Genomic DNA, 14,405 nt, shown 5'->3' with positions numbered 1-14,405 from the left:
GGTAATTATGGCTTGAAACACCCAGGTAATTATGGTCACCTCTCCCAGATACATCCCGATGGAAAGTCACTGGCTTCCGTGCCAAACCCCATTTTCCCCACAGGTTGGTCTGTAGGGTTTATCTTGCCGAGGTGTGTGAACAGGTGTTAAGATCTACCAACTTTCACGAAAGGAGACAAAAGAAATGCTGAGACCAACACTTCGGAATCTTCAACGCCGTGGTCTCGGTCAGCTTTCCACGGCTGCGTTTCCCTGGCTAGAATGTCATGATGCTGACCAACTCCCACGTGGTGGAAATTCTGAGGATGGCCTTGGAGCCAGAATCACTCACCCGGACCCCCATGGCCGCTGCGCGGTAATGGTTCTTCCCGAGCCTCCTGTCGAGCTCTGTGATGCTGGGAGGGCGAGATGAGATAACGCTGGCCCGGTGCCTGGACCTGGGTCTGCTACAGTGCAGTGGCACCAGCGGTGACAGCAACATGACAGAAGTGCATGCACAGCGCTTGGTCTGTGCTGGGTACCATCCAAGAGCTTTTAGTGCATCAACATGTAATCTTCATGACTGCAGGCTGGGTGCCTGGAGGTGGGAGTGGGAATTGGGCAGGGCGGGGAGGGGGGGAGGGAGGGAAAACCAAAACATTGAGGTCCATGGTTCGTAAGCCGAGGAGAGGGAAGCACATTACTTAACCAAAGTGAGCTTTAATGTAGAAGTTGAATGACTTGTGTTACCTACACCACCCCCCCCAAAAGCACAGCCGAGTGAAGTTTTGATTTCCTCCAATCAGAAGAGTAGTGGACAACTCACAAAATGGCCTGATGTCAGATGTTTGGGATCAACTGAGAATATGTTTATTTAAAAGCAATTTTAAATATTAAAAAAAGTAGAAATTAACACATACAGTACTTGAAAACTGTCACATTAAATACATGTGAAATGACGAGTGTACTGATGTTTGAGCGTAACACCCAGATGGGAATTCGGAATTTAACTCGTGGCGCTATGGGATTCCTATACAACATGTTGCAAGTTCTAGGCAATAAAAAAATAAATAGCAATTGCTGTTCAACAGTAAAATAAGACACACACTATTTGCAGAACATAACTTTCCCCTCTGGGGGGGGAGAAAGAACTAATTAGCTATTTTTTCCATAGGTTCCATACCTTCAAAATACTCTATATCATGTACAAAATTGCAGATAGTGGCTCACTGAGTTTAAGAACAATACCAGATTCAAACTCAACCAAGGTCGCCAAAGGTACTTATACCTAGTTTTCCTATGTCCCACAGTAAGCTGGGTTAGAGAGAACTCAAATTCCTGATGGAAAACAAAAACAAAACCAGAAGAAAAGAAACAAAACAAAACCGGAAGTGTTAAAAAAAAAAGGAACTTGTGTAAAAGTCACTCCAAAAGGGGAAAAAAATAGACATTGACTCCATGTAATTTTAGACATCTACCTTTTGTGTTTTTTTAAAAAGCCAGTTTATTTTGAGATCAGTTGAAAATACTGTAGGCCACAAAAATGAATGGTGCTTCAATACAACTTAAGAAGTATAAATGAATGAACTGGGACACTAAATAACTTCAGACAGTGACTTCCTGGCCTGACACCCATGTGGCTTAAACACAGGCTGTGAACACTGTCAACCAGGTACACCAGCACGTCGGCCGGCTCCCGGTGTCTTGTTCTGTGTGGGGTTCACGTGTGGCATGACGATGAGGAAGCAATTGCTTAAAATCACTTTCCAATAACAGCTGATGTGTTGCAGGTTTGTCATGCAAGGTTTATTGATTAGGTGGCTATTCAAAGTTTTCATAGTAATCACTTAAGCAGAACTAAATTAATATTCACTGAGCACTGACTCTAGACTCTATTAAAGAAGGCTTCCCCTAAGGGTTTGGTTGGGAGTTGTGCTTCTGTGAAATGAACATTTCTTACTCATCGCCAAGATTATCTGCTTAAAAATATTAGTTTTCTGTGCTGTTGCCAACACAGCAGTTTAAGCGAACTTAACGCCAGAACGACACACGAGCCTCGGAATCAGAGAGCAGCCCCACTGACTGTGGAGTGAAATGACTGTATCCTTTCCCAAAATTCAGACTGACGTAAAAGACTGAAAAACTCACGATATTCTTAATGGTCTGATGAACACAGCTGGGATGAGAAGAAAACCGAGAGGGGCAGAGAGTCCCGGCAGAAAGAGCGTGTTTCACAGTGCAATTCACAGCAGCGTTCAAGAACGTGGTCATGAATTGACTCGAAGGTAACGTGTCTACTGAACGGAGCTGGAGATTGGAAAACTTATCTATGACTGGGGCTTAGTAAAGAAAATGGAAAAAGAGAAGGATGGTTTCAGCACCTGGATTCTGCAGGGGGGATAAATGATGTGCAGAACTGACTTTTGAATTCGTCATCTTCTTGAATAATCTTTTGAAAGTTTAAATTTATCAAGAACAAAACTCAGAAAAGACTTTAAAATGGACACATTGGGGGCATTAACACATTTGAAGGATGCTAATTCATAAAGTGATATGTAAATGCATACTCTTGAGAAAGCCAAATGACTGACTGGAAACAAAAATTGTTGCAACCTTATAATCTCTCCTTTAATGGCAATCAAGTTTAAAAAATGTACAGTTCAACTTATCCATACTATTCCTTTATAAAAGGCAGATTTCAGGTAAGCTTCTAAATGCATGCATAATGTAGAGGCTAATATTTTCTGGCAGTCCTTGGTTTCTGAAAGTTGAACTTCATCAGATGTCTTAAACTTCTGTGAAAATAGTCATGAAGGATATGTTATTTTTGCATAATGAGGTAATATCTCAGGGGCGGGTACTCATCCTCTTAAGACAGTGTAAACCCACTTGTCTAAACTTGCACGAGGCTTTGGGCACTGCAAAATGCCACCCAAGGTTATGGGTCAGTGAATATTTTGCTGAAGGAATAACACTTACATTTAACTGAGCACTTTTCTGTAATAAATACCAAGGTCGGTTTTTGTAGCTGTAAACTGTGTACACAGATAACTACAGGCTGGTCTGTCATGGAGCCGAAAGTTTCACCTGGAAAACAGAACCCACCTCTTTGCTAATGGTGCATTTTCAGTAACACAATGGAGAATACTGTATTGTCAGGAACAGAGAGGCAACTCTATGCCCTTCAACGGTTGCTGGAGACCACTTCTATTTGCAAAGCCAGCAGTTCCTATATTCCTGTTTTTGTTTGTTGGCTTGGAAAACAGCATAGAGAGAGATGTAAGTGCTAGATGTCAAGGACGGCTTTGGCAAACCAGTAAGGCGCACCGGGTCCCAAGGCTACCCTAATACTGGTGAAGGCAGAGACCACAGGGTATTTACAACACACGCTATGTTCCCCTCCCGCGGCGGCCCCTCCGGGAGCCTCCCGCTCAGTGACAGCAGCTATATACACGGTGAGCACAGGGCCACGTGGACGCAGCAGTCTTGCATGACAGGTGCAGACAGTCTGAAGGTTCTGCTTTTTGCTAGTCAGACAGGATGTGGACAAAGGACACCGGAAAGACCCCCTTCCTCTCGGGCTGCCCTTCGATGTGCCCGATCTGCAGGGAGAAAGGAGAGGTGTCAGGCTGGAGGTGGCCGGTGGGTCAGAGCCCCCGGAGTTGGCCCGGACCCGGGCGGGATGCAGGCCACGGTGAGACACAACACGAAAGCACCACACGGGGGAGGACCACGTTCACGTGGGTCACTGCACCCGCAGACAGCCCCGGGAGGTACAGTCCCGTGATCCCTCACTTTATACACAAAGGGACAGCGGCCCAGAGAGGGGGGAGACCTGCTACAGTCTCGCCCAGGCTGCAGCTTCAGCCACGTGCTCAACCAGGCTGTCTGGCCACCTTTCCTGTTGGGCGACCTCAGGCAAACCGTGCTAAGCCTCCTGTCTGTAAAGTGGGGCTAAAAAGCCCCTATTTCTCAGCTTGTTGAGAGATTACACTAACGATTATGTACATGGAAGGGCCTCTGTGTACCGAGAACCTGCTTTCTGGCTGTTGTGCGGGGGAAGGACACTGTGAAAGTTTGAGATGGACGAGGGCAAGTTTTATGGCCGTTTTGTCGTCTGCTGCCTAAACCTGTAAGCCATGGTTACCTGACAAAAGTTCCTAATAACCTCAGTTACACCAGCATTAACTGCATTAAAGAGAATCCTATGAGGAGAAAGAATACCGACACGCACGCTGGCTTCACATGACAATTACGGGGAGAGATGGGTGGGGTGGCCAGGCCCGCTCTCATTTCCCTGCATGAAGTGCCTGCCGCACAGAGGGTGGCTGGAGCAGGAGCTATGTGTCAGCCCAGGGCTGCTGCCTTCGTTTACCAGGACTGTGGCCTTGGGCGGTCACCGGGGCCACTGTGCACCAGCTTCCCTCCTGGAGAGTGGAGTAAGGCCTGGCCGACCCATCTCACGGGGTCTTAACTGGTGTCGTGCACGTGAGTTTAGACTCATGCCCCACTTTCCAGAGGAGGAAACCGAGGCTTACTAAAAGGACACGCTTTATCCAGGGCCTCAGAGTGAGTCACCTTGGGCCTTTAGGGCCCATCTCCTTCTCAAGAGTCTAAGCTGCCAGACTCCCTTGTCAGAGAGAGAGAGCGAGAGAGTCTAGGGTTCCTCAACCTCGGTACTCCCGACATTGGGGCCAGATGGCTCCCTGGGGTGGGAGCTTTTCCAAACACTGTAGGATGCTTAGCAGAAGCCTTGGTTTCTACGCCCCAGAAGCAGGAAGCACCCACCCTGCCCAGGTCCTGATAATCAAAATGTTTCCAGATGTGGCCATATGTGCCTGGAGGGCAAAACTGCCCCTGGCTGAACCACTGTTGCAGTCCGAGCAAAATCCCCACGGCTGTGGCCAAGAATCTGAAGTCACTGTCTGGGCCCAAAGGAGGGGAAGCCAAAAGTGCATGTGTGTGCACGTGTGTGTGTGTGTGTGTGTGTGTGTGTGTGTATGTGTGTGTGTGGACGTGCACACGTTCCTGGGCATCAGCAGGCTCTGCTGGCTCAGCTGTGAACCACAGGTCCCTTTCTCGGCAGACAGAACCGGGACCCTCTGGGCAGGAGGGGCTCAGGCTGCCAAGGAAGAAGAATTTCCACGCTGGGGTCGGGAAATGATCGACTAGGAAAAGCATAGGCGGCTTCTGCCCGCTGCACCTCTGCCTGGCAGGGCCACTGGAGGCTCCCTCCGGCCGCAACCCAGACAGCTGTGGACACGTCAGCCGCCCCTGCAGTCACCGAGAACCGGGGCACTTTCAAGGGCCGCGGCGGGAGGACAGGGATGCCTTTCCTTCCTGACACCTGGGCAGCAGGTTTTCACGGAAAAGGAGTTGTCCTAGATATCTTCATTTAATCTTCTAAAGTCACGTGAAGCAGGGATCATGCCCCACTTGACAGAAAGAGAACGGCAGGCGGGATGAAGGATGGAACTCGGGAAGGAGGACGCACGGTGGTGAAGGGCAGGGCCTGGGCAGAGCTTGGCCGGAAAACCGGAAAACATCTAGAGCTTACAGGTTGTGGTGTGATAAGGCTAAAGCATGTGCGAAGGTGAATTCTCCTGACCCGGTTTCAAAGCTCTGGCCGCCGGTTAAGAGGCGGGCCTGGCAGGCCCCGGGGCGCTCTTGTCCTCACGACTGGTACGTACCCACCACTCCTGGTCCTCCTCCCCGGTGACCACGATCACCTCGCCCTCCAGGAAGGTCAGCTCGTCGTCATTGTCTGCCTGGCAGTCATAGATGGTCTTCACTCGCCTCACCTTACTTTTCCCCTTCAAGAAAGAAACAGGGTTTTAGCTCACAGGACAGACCGAAGGGAAAGAAAGACACACTGACCTTGGGCGAGTGAGTTAACCTCCCTAAACCTCACTTTCTCCTCGGTGAAAGGGGGGAGGCTTGTGGGCAGGCGCCCCGAGGCTTGGGTGCCCTCCAGACACAACAGCCCCTCCGCCCCGAGCAGCAGGGCAGAGCCCAGCGTGAGCGAGCAGGCAGCACCGATGACTTCCATCGGACAGCAAACATCACGGGCAGGGACCAAAATCCAGCTTCACCCAAAACTGCAAAGCGCTCTGCCCTTCCCCACCCCACGGTGGCTTGCAGAGATGACAGCAGAGTCTAAAAATGGTTTGGGGAAACATGCTGTAAAGCAGGACGTGCAGCTTCTGCACACGGAACGTGCGGCATAAACACATTTCTCAGCCCCTCGTGCAAAGCACTGAGTCAGCACACGCTGGTTAAACAGGGCAGGGCAGGGCAGCCTGGGGCGGGGAGGACGCCAGGCATTTCCCCAAAACGTTTTAGCTTCTGACCCATTTTGACTCGGGCTTTTATTTGTTGGATTTCCAGTTCTTTGCAAACAGGAAGATGGAAATAGGGAAATGACCTTCTAAAGGATGTTTCTGGTGCCCAGCTTATTAAATAACTAGGAAGAAAAAAAGCAAGCTGTCTCTCTAAAAGTTTTGGGTCAAGCGCTTTTCCTCTCTGTCTGCTGGTTTCTCCCTCGGTCAGTCACCCTGACGACCCGCTAGCTTGTGCAGCCCTCTCCCCAGGCTGTGCTGGAGCTGGTGGGGTCTGAGAGGCCGGCGGAGCTGTGGCCAGTAGAGATCTTAAGTCTTCTCAGCTCTGACTCCGTGAGCAAGCTGTGTGTGGCCACTTATGACAGGGGGGGCTACATGAGATGAACAGTAAAGCGTGCAGCAGCACAAACTGGAATTATGCGCACGTCAAGGCCGTGCGTGGTGCCCTGGAGAAGAGCAAGCACCCGCTGATGAACGTGTGTATGGTCTCCCACCCAGGGGAGGATGGATTTTACTCGTCTCACTTTTCCTTTAGTACCGAAGGGACACACTTTAATTGCAACGTTGGTTTTTTATAGTAAGATGTGAGTAGAGGCTTTTAGTCCCCCACTAACTGTGCTCCTTAACCCGGGTGCTCGTGACCCTGTGAGGGCGCGGCCACGGGCAGGACAGACGGCACACGTGCATCTTCCCAGAGCTCCGTTTTTCCAAAAAAACATTTTGGGGCGGGCAGCGGGGGTGAAAAGCATGTTTACATTAAAGTAAAATGGCTATATCATAGAGCAGAAAGCATTTCAGCACAATGATGGAATGGGAGACTTCAAACCAAATTCTGTGTTGGTGCAAGTCTTTCGGGGCTTTGCGCCCAATTCCTCCAGGAAGATGCCGTGAGAAGCAGAGGAGCGAGGTACTCGGGACCCTGAGAGGAAGACTGCTTTCCTGTGACCTTGGGAAAGGAAAGGTCTCCTCCTCAAGGATCCGAGGCAAGAGCGACCACTTGCTGAGTGTTACTGGGTGCTGCTCATCTGTCACTGCGTTTCATCACCCATGAACTCGGGCACTGTCCTAGCTCTGATCTGCATATAAGGAAACCTAGGCTCAGGGCACGTAATTAAGTGGCCAAGCCCCCGTGGTCACAGGGAACGCAGGTCCTGAGGTCTGTCTGCGGGGTCCACAGCCCGGTCCCGACCCCCAGGCTCCACGCCCCCAGGATGCCCGAGCTGGGCCGGCCGGGTGAGACGGGCGCCCACCCACCGTGTTGATCTTCCTGGGCAGCGGCACGGGCGTCTCCGGCAGGGTGGGCGTGAGGTCGTTGGAGTCCTCGGACGCCTGCTTCGGGATATTTGGGGAGAGATCGGCCGGGTGTGACTTGGGGACGAGCTCTGGGGGCGGTTGGGCCTTGGGAGAGGCGTCTGCCGCCTGGGGTTTCGCCAGCAGGTCTCCCAGCTGCGGCTTGGGCGGCAGGTCCTTCACCTGCGGCTTGGGAGGCAAGTCTGCGAGCTGCGGCTTGGGCGGCAGGTCTCCCGGCTTAGGTGGCAAGTCTCCGATTGGGGGTTTGGGAGCCAGTTCCGTGGGCTTCGGGGGCAGGTCTCCGGGTGGCGGCTTCTGCGGTAACTCTGCTAACTGCGATGACTTCTGGAAGAGTTCGGGCGGGATGTTGGCTTTGTCGAGGGAGAGATGATGGCTGGTCTCTGTTTTCCTTAGTGCCACTGCGGGAAACAACACAGAGAGGGGGGTCACTGGACGGGGACGCGAGGGGATCAGCACTGCCTTCCTCTGTCACGGTCACATGGAGGAGAAGCAACCCCGAGGGAGTGCTCCGGATGCAGGTGCACGGCTGGCCTGCTTTGAAGAAGGTGAAAGTCGGAAGCCTGGGAGGTATCCACCTTACAGTGGGTGATTTTATGCTTCAGTTTATGAACAGGACATCCAAACTAATCCAGAATAATAATAATAAAAAAACCCCACCACTATAAACATAATACAGGTTACAGAAAACTGAAAAGTATAGAGCTAAAGGAAAAGTTTTCCATAAGCCTCCTGCCTAAAGGTAGCCATTTAAAATACTTTGATGTAATTTCCTTGTGGACTTTTCTATGTATTCTTCATAGATAAGACATTTATCTGCTTTTATCTATATACTGTTTTAGCAAGAGTATTTCCTGTGTTAATAAAAATTCTTTATTAGTAGCATATCTATAGCTAAAATATTTATTTATTTATGTATTTGGCTGCACCGGGTCTTAGGTGCAGCATGCGGGATCTTTAGTCGTGGCATGTGGACTCTTAGTTGCGACATGTGGGATCTAGTTCCCTGATCAGGGGTGGAACCCGGGTCCGCTGCATTGGAAGCGCAGAGTCTTATCCACTGGACCACCAGGGAAGTCCAGTGAGCATATATTCTTAATGTTGCAGTCTATTCCGTTCTACAGCAGCATCATAATGTACAATATTATTAATTCCCCACATTTTATATGATTCATGCACTATGTAAGAGGGAAAAGATTCCTCCCTCACCCCGCCCACGCACCACCCCTGAGGTAACCTCTGTTCCATTTGAGTGGTGCACATACATGGGTGTATGAATTACTTTTTAAAACCCATAAATGGCATTACAATACATACACTGTTTGCAACTTTGTTTTTTCCTCATTTAATATGTTTGGGAGAATTTCTAAGTCAGTTCCTCTTCCTTCTCTTTAATGGCTGCGTGGTACTCCGTGGCTTGGAAATTCTGTAGTCTGTTGAAACCTTTGCACAGCTCTATCCAGTAGAACTTAGGACACTAAGGACACGTCTCCAAATCAGGCTTCACCACTTACTTACTAGCTGTGTGACCGTGAGCAAATTACACGACCTCTCTGTGCCTCACCTTCCTCATCTCTAAAACATGAGTTGACATACGTAAAGAATTTGCCAACAGCACCTGGCAGGCTCTAGGTATATCAGAATATCATCATTACTGCTAGACAAGGTTCCTTGAGGCCAGGATTCACCAAGCACATAGTATGTGCTCAATGAGGACACAGCTGACTAAGCCACACTGAGTGAGCCAAACTAGCCAAATTTTATTCTAGAAATATAAAATTCAGAAAGATATTCTTAAAATTTTATTTTTTAAAAAAGAAAGACAAACCCCAGTATTGTAAACTGTCACAAGCTGTACTGCAGCTGTTTCTGACTGCAGCCTGCCCAGCCACGTCCCTTCCTAAGGAAATCAAGTTCAAGGACACCCTGCTCCTAGGCTGGCCCATGAGCTTCAGCCGATGTGGCTCGGCTCAGAAACTGACAGCAGGCCCATCAGATTCCTCTCTTGGAAGTCAGATACTGTGGTAAACAACAGTCTGAGGCAGTGCTGGGGGAGAAGCTGGGGGATTACCTGAGGCAGTGATGGGGGAGAAGCTGGGGGATCCCTAAAAAGGGATCAAAGACAGGCACTGACATGCCTGTGTTGAGGTGTTCAGCATGGCATTGTTTATAGTGAAAAAACTGTGAACCGGGTGAATGTGGAATAGGACAGACTGCTTAATATGTCCTGGTATCAGACAATGGAGTACTATGCAGCCAGTAAGAGTGTAATTTATGTCATGGAAAGGGTTCTTGATTTATTATGTGATAAAAATCAGCTTACATAGCGACATTAAAAAAAGCATAGGAAAAAGACTGAAAGGATAGATCAAACTTTATTCTGGTGGTGAGACTTCAGGTGGTTTGTATTTTCTTCTTTATGCTTATCTGTATTTTTAAAATCTTCTGGGATGAATATATATTACTTTTATAATACAAATAAATAAGAAAGAGACAGTTTCTCTTCCAAGGAAGCCTGCCCAATCTCTGGCTATTTTATTTCCAAGCTGATTTTGGGTTTTCCCCCTCTCTAATTAAAAGTCCTTTCTGAACTGCATTCTTAACTCTGATGGACAGACAAGCAAATATGGTTCGTTCCTGAGAAAGGACTCAAAGGACGTAACAGGCGGAGGAGGAGGAGGAGGAGGAGAAGGAAGGGGAGGAAAGAGCTCGCACACTCCCAAGCCCACGTTTCCACCAAAGGGAGTGCCGGGCAGAGGATGGCACCCACTCAGTGGAAGAGCGCAAGCCTAACGACATTCACGAAGAGCTCGCGGACACCTGAAAAAATACGTATGTCGAAATGCTAAGTGGAAAAACCCAGGATGCAAAACTGTAGTTTCACTATGATGACAACTGTGGAAGAATGTAAGGGACCAGGTAGCTGTATCACAGTGCAGAACTATGGTGGCCCTGTTCAGGTTGAAAGATCCCCTGAGGTTTCTACACTATTGCCTTTTAAAACTCCTTAAACAAATGGCTCTGTGCAGCAGTCTGTCCCCAGTTGAGAAGGCTTTAATTAAGCCTTTTAAAAGGCGCCCGAAGGGTTTCAAAAATGGGTGATGTTTGGGAGGGAAAAAGAGTGAGATGTGGCCAGGAGAGTCCATGTGAAAGTGCCAGCTGGTGGCAGGTGCTCGGGGGGAGGGGGGCACGCAGGAGAAGGAGCTGCAGCCCCGTCCCTCTCGATGTCACAGACGCCCTCTGTCTCCAGCTCAGGAGGCTCCGAAACACATCCGGGGACTCTGCCTTTTTTTTGGGTGAGAGAGGGAACCACTGGATGGATGGGGCAGGAGTGACTGATTTAACATGGATCGCCCTGGCTCTTCTGTTGAGGAAAGACTGCAGGGCCAGGGCAGAGGCAGGCAGACCAGGCAGGAGGCTGCAAGAGTCCAGACAAGAGGTGATGGTCCCGTGGACCGCGGTGAGAGTGGGGGACATGGGAAGAAGCGCCTGGATGTTAGGACACATGGAAGGGAGAACCAACAGTACGTGTGGAAACGCTGGATGTGGGGCATGGCAGGATGGAAGGAGCTGAGCTTCCTTCTTAGGTTTTAAGGCCCAAACACTTGGACCTGGACAATATCGCCTGTAAGAGATAGGGACACTGTGGGAAAAATAAGTCTGGGGGGTGGGGTCATAAGTGTATTCAAAATCTTAAGCTGAGCAGCCTATTAGACATGTGATAGAGCAGAGATATTACAGAGGCGGGTGTGTGTGAGTTTAGATTATAGAGGGATTCTTGGGCTGGGTGGAAAATGTGGAGATGCCAGGGTGGGTTCCCCAGGGAATGAGGGCATATTCACAAGAGAAGTGACCATGGCCGAGCCAACCTCTGGAGGCTGAGGACACGAGGAGGGCCCAGCACAGGAGGGGAGCAGGGACTGTCAGTGCCCTAAGAACAGGACGGTGTCCATAGGCCAAGTGCAGAGAGAGTAACCAGCCGGGCCAAAGGCTGCATGCAGGTGGGCTGAGCTTGACCACCCGCCGACGGCCTTGTGGAGTGGTCTTAACAGAGGATATGTGAATGGATCTTGGCTTTGAGTATCAGCAGCTGGGAACTTCACTCAAAGAGAGACAATCAGATGGCACGTCCCTCTCAACTGAAGAACGCACCACAACCCAGGAAGGAGTTGTGCAAAGCCTGAACTTGTATCTGATCGGGTCTCTTGATCCAACTTTCAATTGCTAGGAAATACAGAGGACAGAGGAACATGTTAAATGACCACATGGGGATGCCGGTCAGCAAAATCCAGCCTTTCTGAAGCAACATCTCATTTCGTCCTTACAAAACCTGGTGAAGCAGGTGTCCTGGCCCCACTGACAGGTGAAGAATCTGAGGCTTAGTGAAGCTTCGGAGTCCCCCGCCCAGGCCACACAGCTAGTAAGTGGCAGAGCTAGTACTGGTTCCTAGGTCTCTCTGATCATGTTTGCAAGAGAAGAAATGGCACCTGGGGATACTAATGATGTGTCTTCTGAAAAAGCACGGTGTTTTTTAAGGAAGAGTTTGGTGTTTTGCTAATCACAAAATTTGAGCCTATAAATATTTTTCTTCATTGAACAAATATTAAATACCCATCTACTACGTACCAGCTACTGCTCTAGGCATCTGAGATAGAGCAGGGAACAAAAGAGACAGACACCCCTGTCCCCTTGGAGAGTATAGCGACACTCTAATTACATGCAAATATGAAAAAGATAAATCTTACCTTTCTGAGGTAGTTTAGGAAGAACTCTTGGGCCAAGGGCAGTCTTTGCAGAACTGGTGCTAATTAATAAATAAGAATCATTTAGGATCTCAAAGTGCTATAAAATCAACAGTGATATATATTACTCAAGGAAGTCACAGGAGTTTACAGAATTATCTAAAAAGTCTTTCATAATTTCTCTAACAAAAGATTATAGCTTACTTTCCCTAATTCAAAGTTTGCCTGGATTTCCCTGAGGATTATCTTCTTATTCCCAAGTCTGCAAAATGGAGTCAAGAGGGAAAGTCACGAAACAACCAACCCTCTGAATGATAGAGCCTAATTCCTCCTCTTCTTGAAACCTTTCCCCAGAGGTAACAGCGTTTATGAAAGCGCCTGGCACACTGCAGGTCGTGCCCCCAGTGCACTGCACAGAAGTAACTCAACTCACGCGACCCCAAAACATAACTCTTGTCACCTCCGTTTTCACAAGAGGAAACCGGAGCCTGTGCAGCTTCAGTGACCGGCAGAAAGTCCCGAGGCTGGTCAGTGGTGGAGCTGGATATTCAGACCCAGCTGTTTGACTCCAGAGCCCTTATGTTGTCTCTCTCTGCACCACAGCAAACAGCTTGGGTCTCAGGCCTCCAGACTTTCCCTGAGCTTTTCCTCCTTTTGGGCGACTTGTAAACGAGCAGAGGAAGAAAGCCCGGGGAAGCAGGCCCCTGGCACAGAAGCCGCCCTGTGTTGTTTGACATCATGTGACTCCTCACACCCCTGCCACCACTGAAATGCCAGCGTTGCAGGTGGCATCTCTCAGTTGCAACGCACTCTTTTCCTTTAACAAGAGGCTCTATCTATTCCCAGAGGACACTGGGAGCACTGCAGACCCAAACAGCAATAGCATCCAAGTGCTGGACTTGTATCTGCCAAGAGCCCCTTTTATTACCTCATTTATCCTTTTCTGTCCTCTGGTGGCCTAAGAACTGGCTTTCCCCCTTCTTTCTAGCCTAACTGCATTTAAAAGGACAGGAAAAGGCAAACCAACCAAAAAGAAAACAAGAGTCCAATAAAAAAGATGAAATGCAAGCGTCTTCCATCCTGGCCGACAAATCACCCTTGATCTTAACTGCTCCTTCCTCGGCTCCTTTGAAATCCTAAGGTCTCTGGGTTACTGGAGGATCAGGTTGTTGAGACGAAGCCACACTGGAAAGAGTAAACGCGCGAGGGCTTTGCTCTGAACATTGCTGGAGTGTGTGTCTCGGCCTCAGCATCTTCGCAGGGACGCACACCTGCCCATCACGGACGTAAGTTCAATGGTTTCCTGACCAGCGTACTGAGGCCAAGCCAGAGGCTCGGAAATGCCTCACATGGGAGACCTGGGGTCAACACTGTGTGTGCGTGGACCCAGGCTTCTTCCTATGCTGCTGGTGGGGCTGTGTGCACGTGTGTGTACATGTATATACATGTGTGTACATGTATATGTGTGTGTGTGTACATGTGTGAGTACACATACATGTGTGTGCGTGTACGCGTATGTGTGTGCACGTACATGTATATGTGTGCGTACGTCTGTGTACGCGTACACATATATGTGTGTGCACGTACATGTATATGTGTGTGTGTACATGTATATACGTGTGCGTGTACATGTGGGGGGCTTGATTCCATGTAAAAAACATTTTGTGGGCACTTTCTCTGCGTCAGACTCTCCTTCCTCTGGAAGGAGACCACCTGTCCTGCGGTTTAGAGCCCCCCAGGGCAAGGTGGGGAAGGGCTGAGTGGAGGGGCAGGCATGGCGAGAGGAAGGGGAGGCTGTGGAACGTGGCGTCTGAGAACCCCTGGGGTAAGTCCAGCTCTGCATCTGCTACCACTTAAACTCCTGGGGTCCGTGTCCTCATATAAAACTGAAGGCAGCAGTGACCCGGCTGCCTCACAGGGTCATAAAGACTAAACGAAACAGTGGCGTTAAAAGAAGTGAGGACTTCATTTTTTAGCTCTGACAAGCTCTGGGAAGCGGCTCCTTGTGTCCTTACCTGGGTCACACTTCTCGAGAAAA

At 49.3% G+C, this 14,405-nt stretch overlaps 1 protein-coding gene across 4 annotated transcripts in view; it reads right to left on the bottom strand.

Moving 5' to 3' along the window:
* Positions 1 to 833: 833 nt before the first annotated feature.
* The window catches only part of ASAP1 (ArfGAP with SH3 domain, ankyrin repeat and PH domain 1), a 350,653-nt gene continuing 337,081 nt past the window's right edge, over positions 834 to 14,405 (bottom strand). For all 4 annotated transcript variants that reach the window (XM_036830057.1, XM_036830056.1, XM_036830054.1 and 1 more), the window contains 4 exons: positions 12,371 to 12,429; positions 7,572 to 8,026; positions 5,670 to 5,792; positions 834 to 3,581 (listed from right to left, as the gene is read on the bottom strand). In XM_036830057.1, coding sequence (XP_036685952.1) covers positions 3,507 to 3,581; positions 5,670 to 5,792; positions 7,572 to 8,026; positions 12,371 to 12,429 — 712 coding nt within the window. In that variant the 3' untranslated portion in view covers positions 834 to 3,506. The remainder of the gene's footprint in view (positions 3,582 to 5,669; positions 5,793 to 7,571; positions 8,027 to 12,370; positions 12,430 to 14,405) is intronic.

The sequence above is a fragment of the Balaenoptera musculus genome, chromosome 17, assembly GCF_009873245.2.
Source record: "Balaenoptera musculus isolate JJ_BM4_2016_0621 chromosome 17, mBalMus1.pri.v3, whole genome shotgun sequence".
Lineage (NCBI taxonomy): Eukaryota > Metazoa > Chordata > Mammalia > Artiodactyla > Balaenopteridae > Balaenoptera > Balaenoptera musculus.
This window is presented reverse-complemented; position numbering and strand designations above follow the sequence as displayed.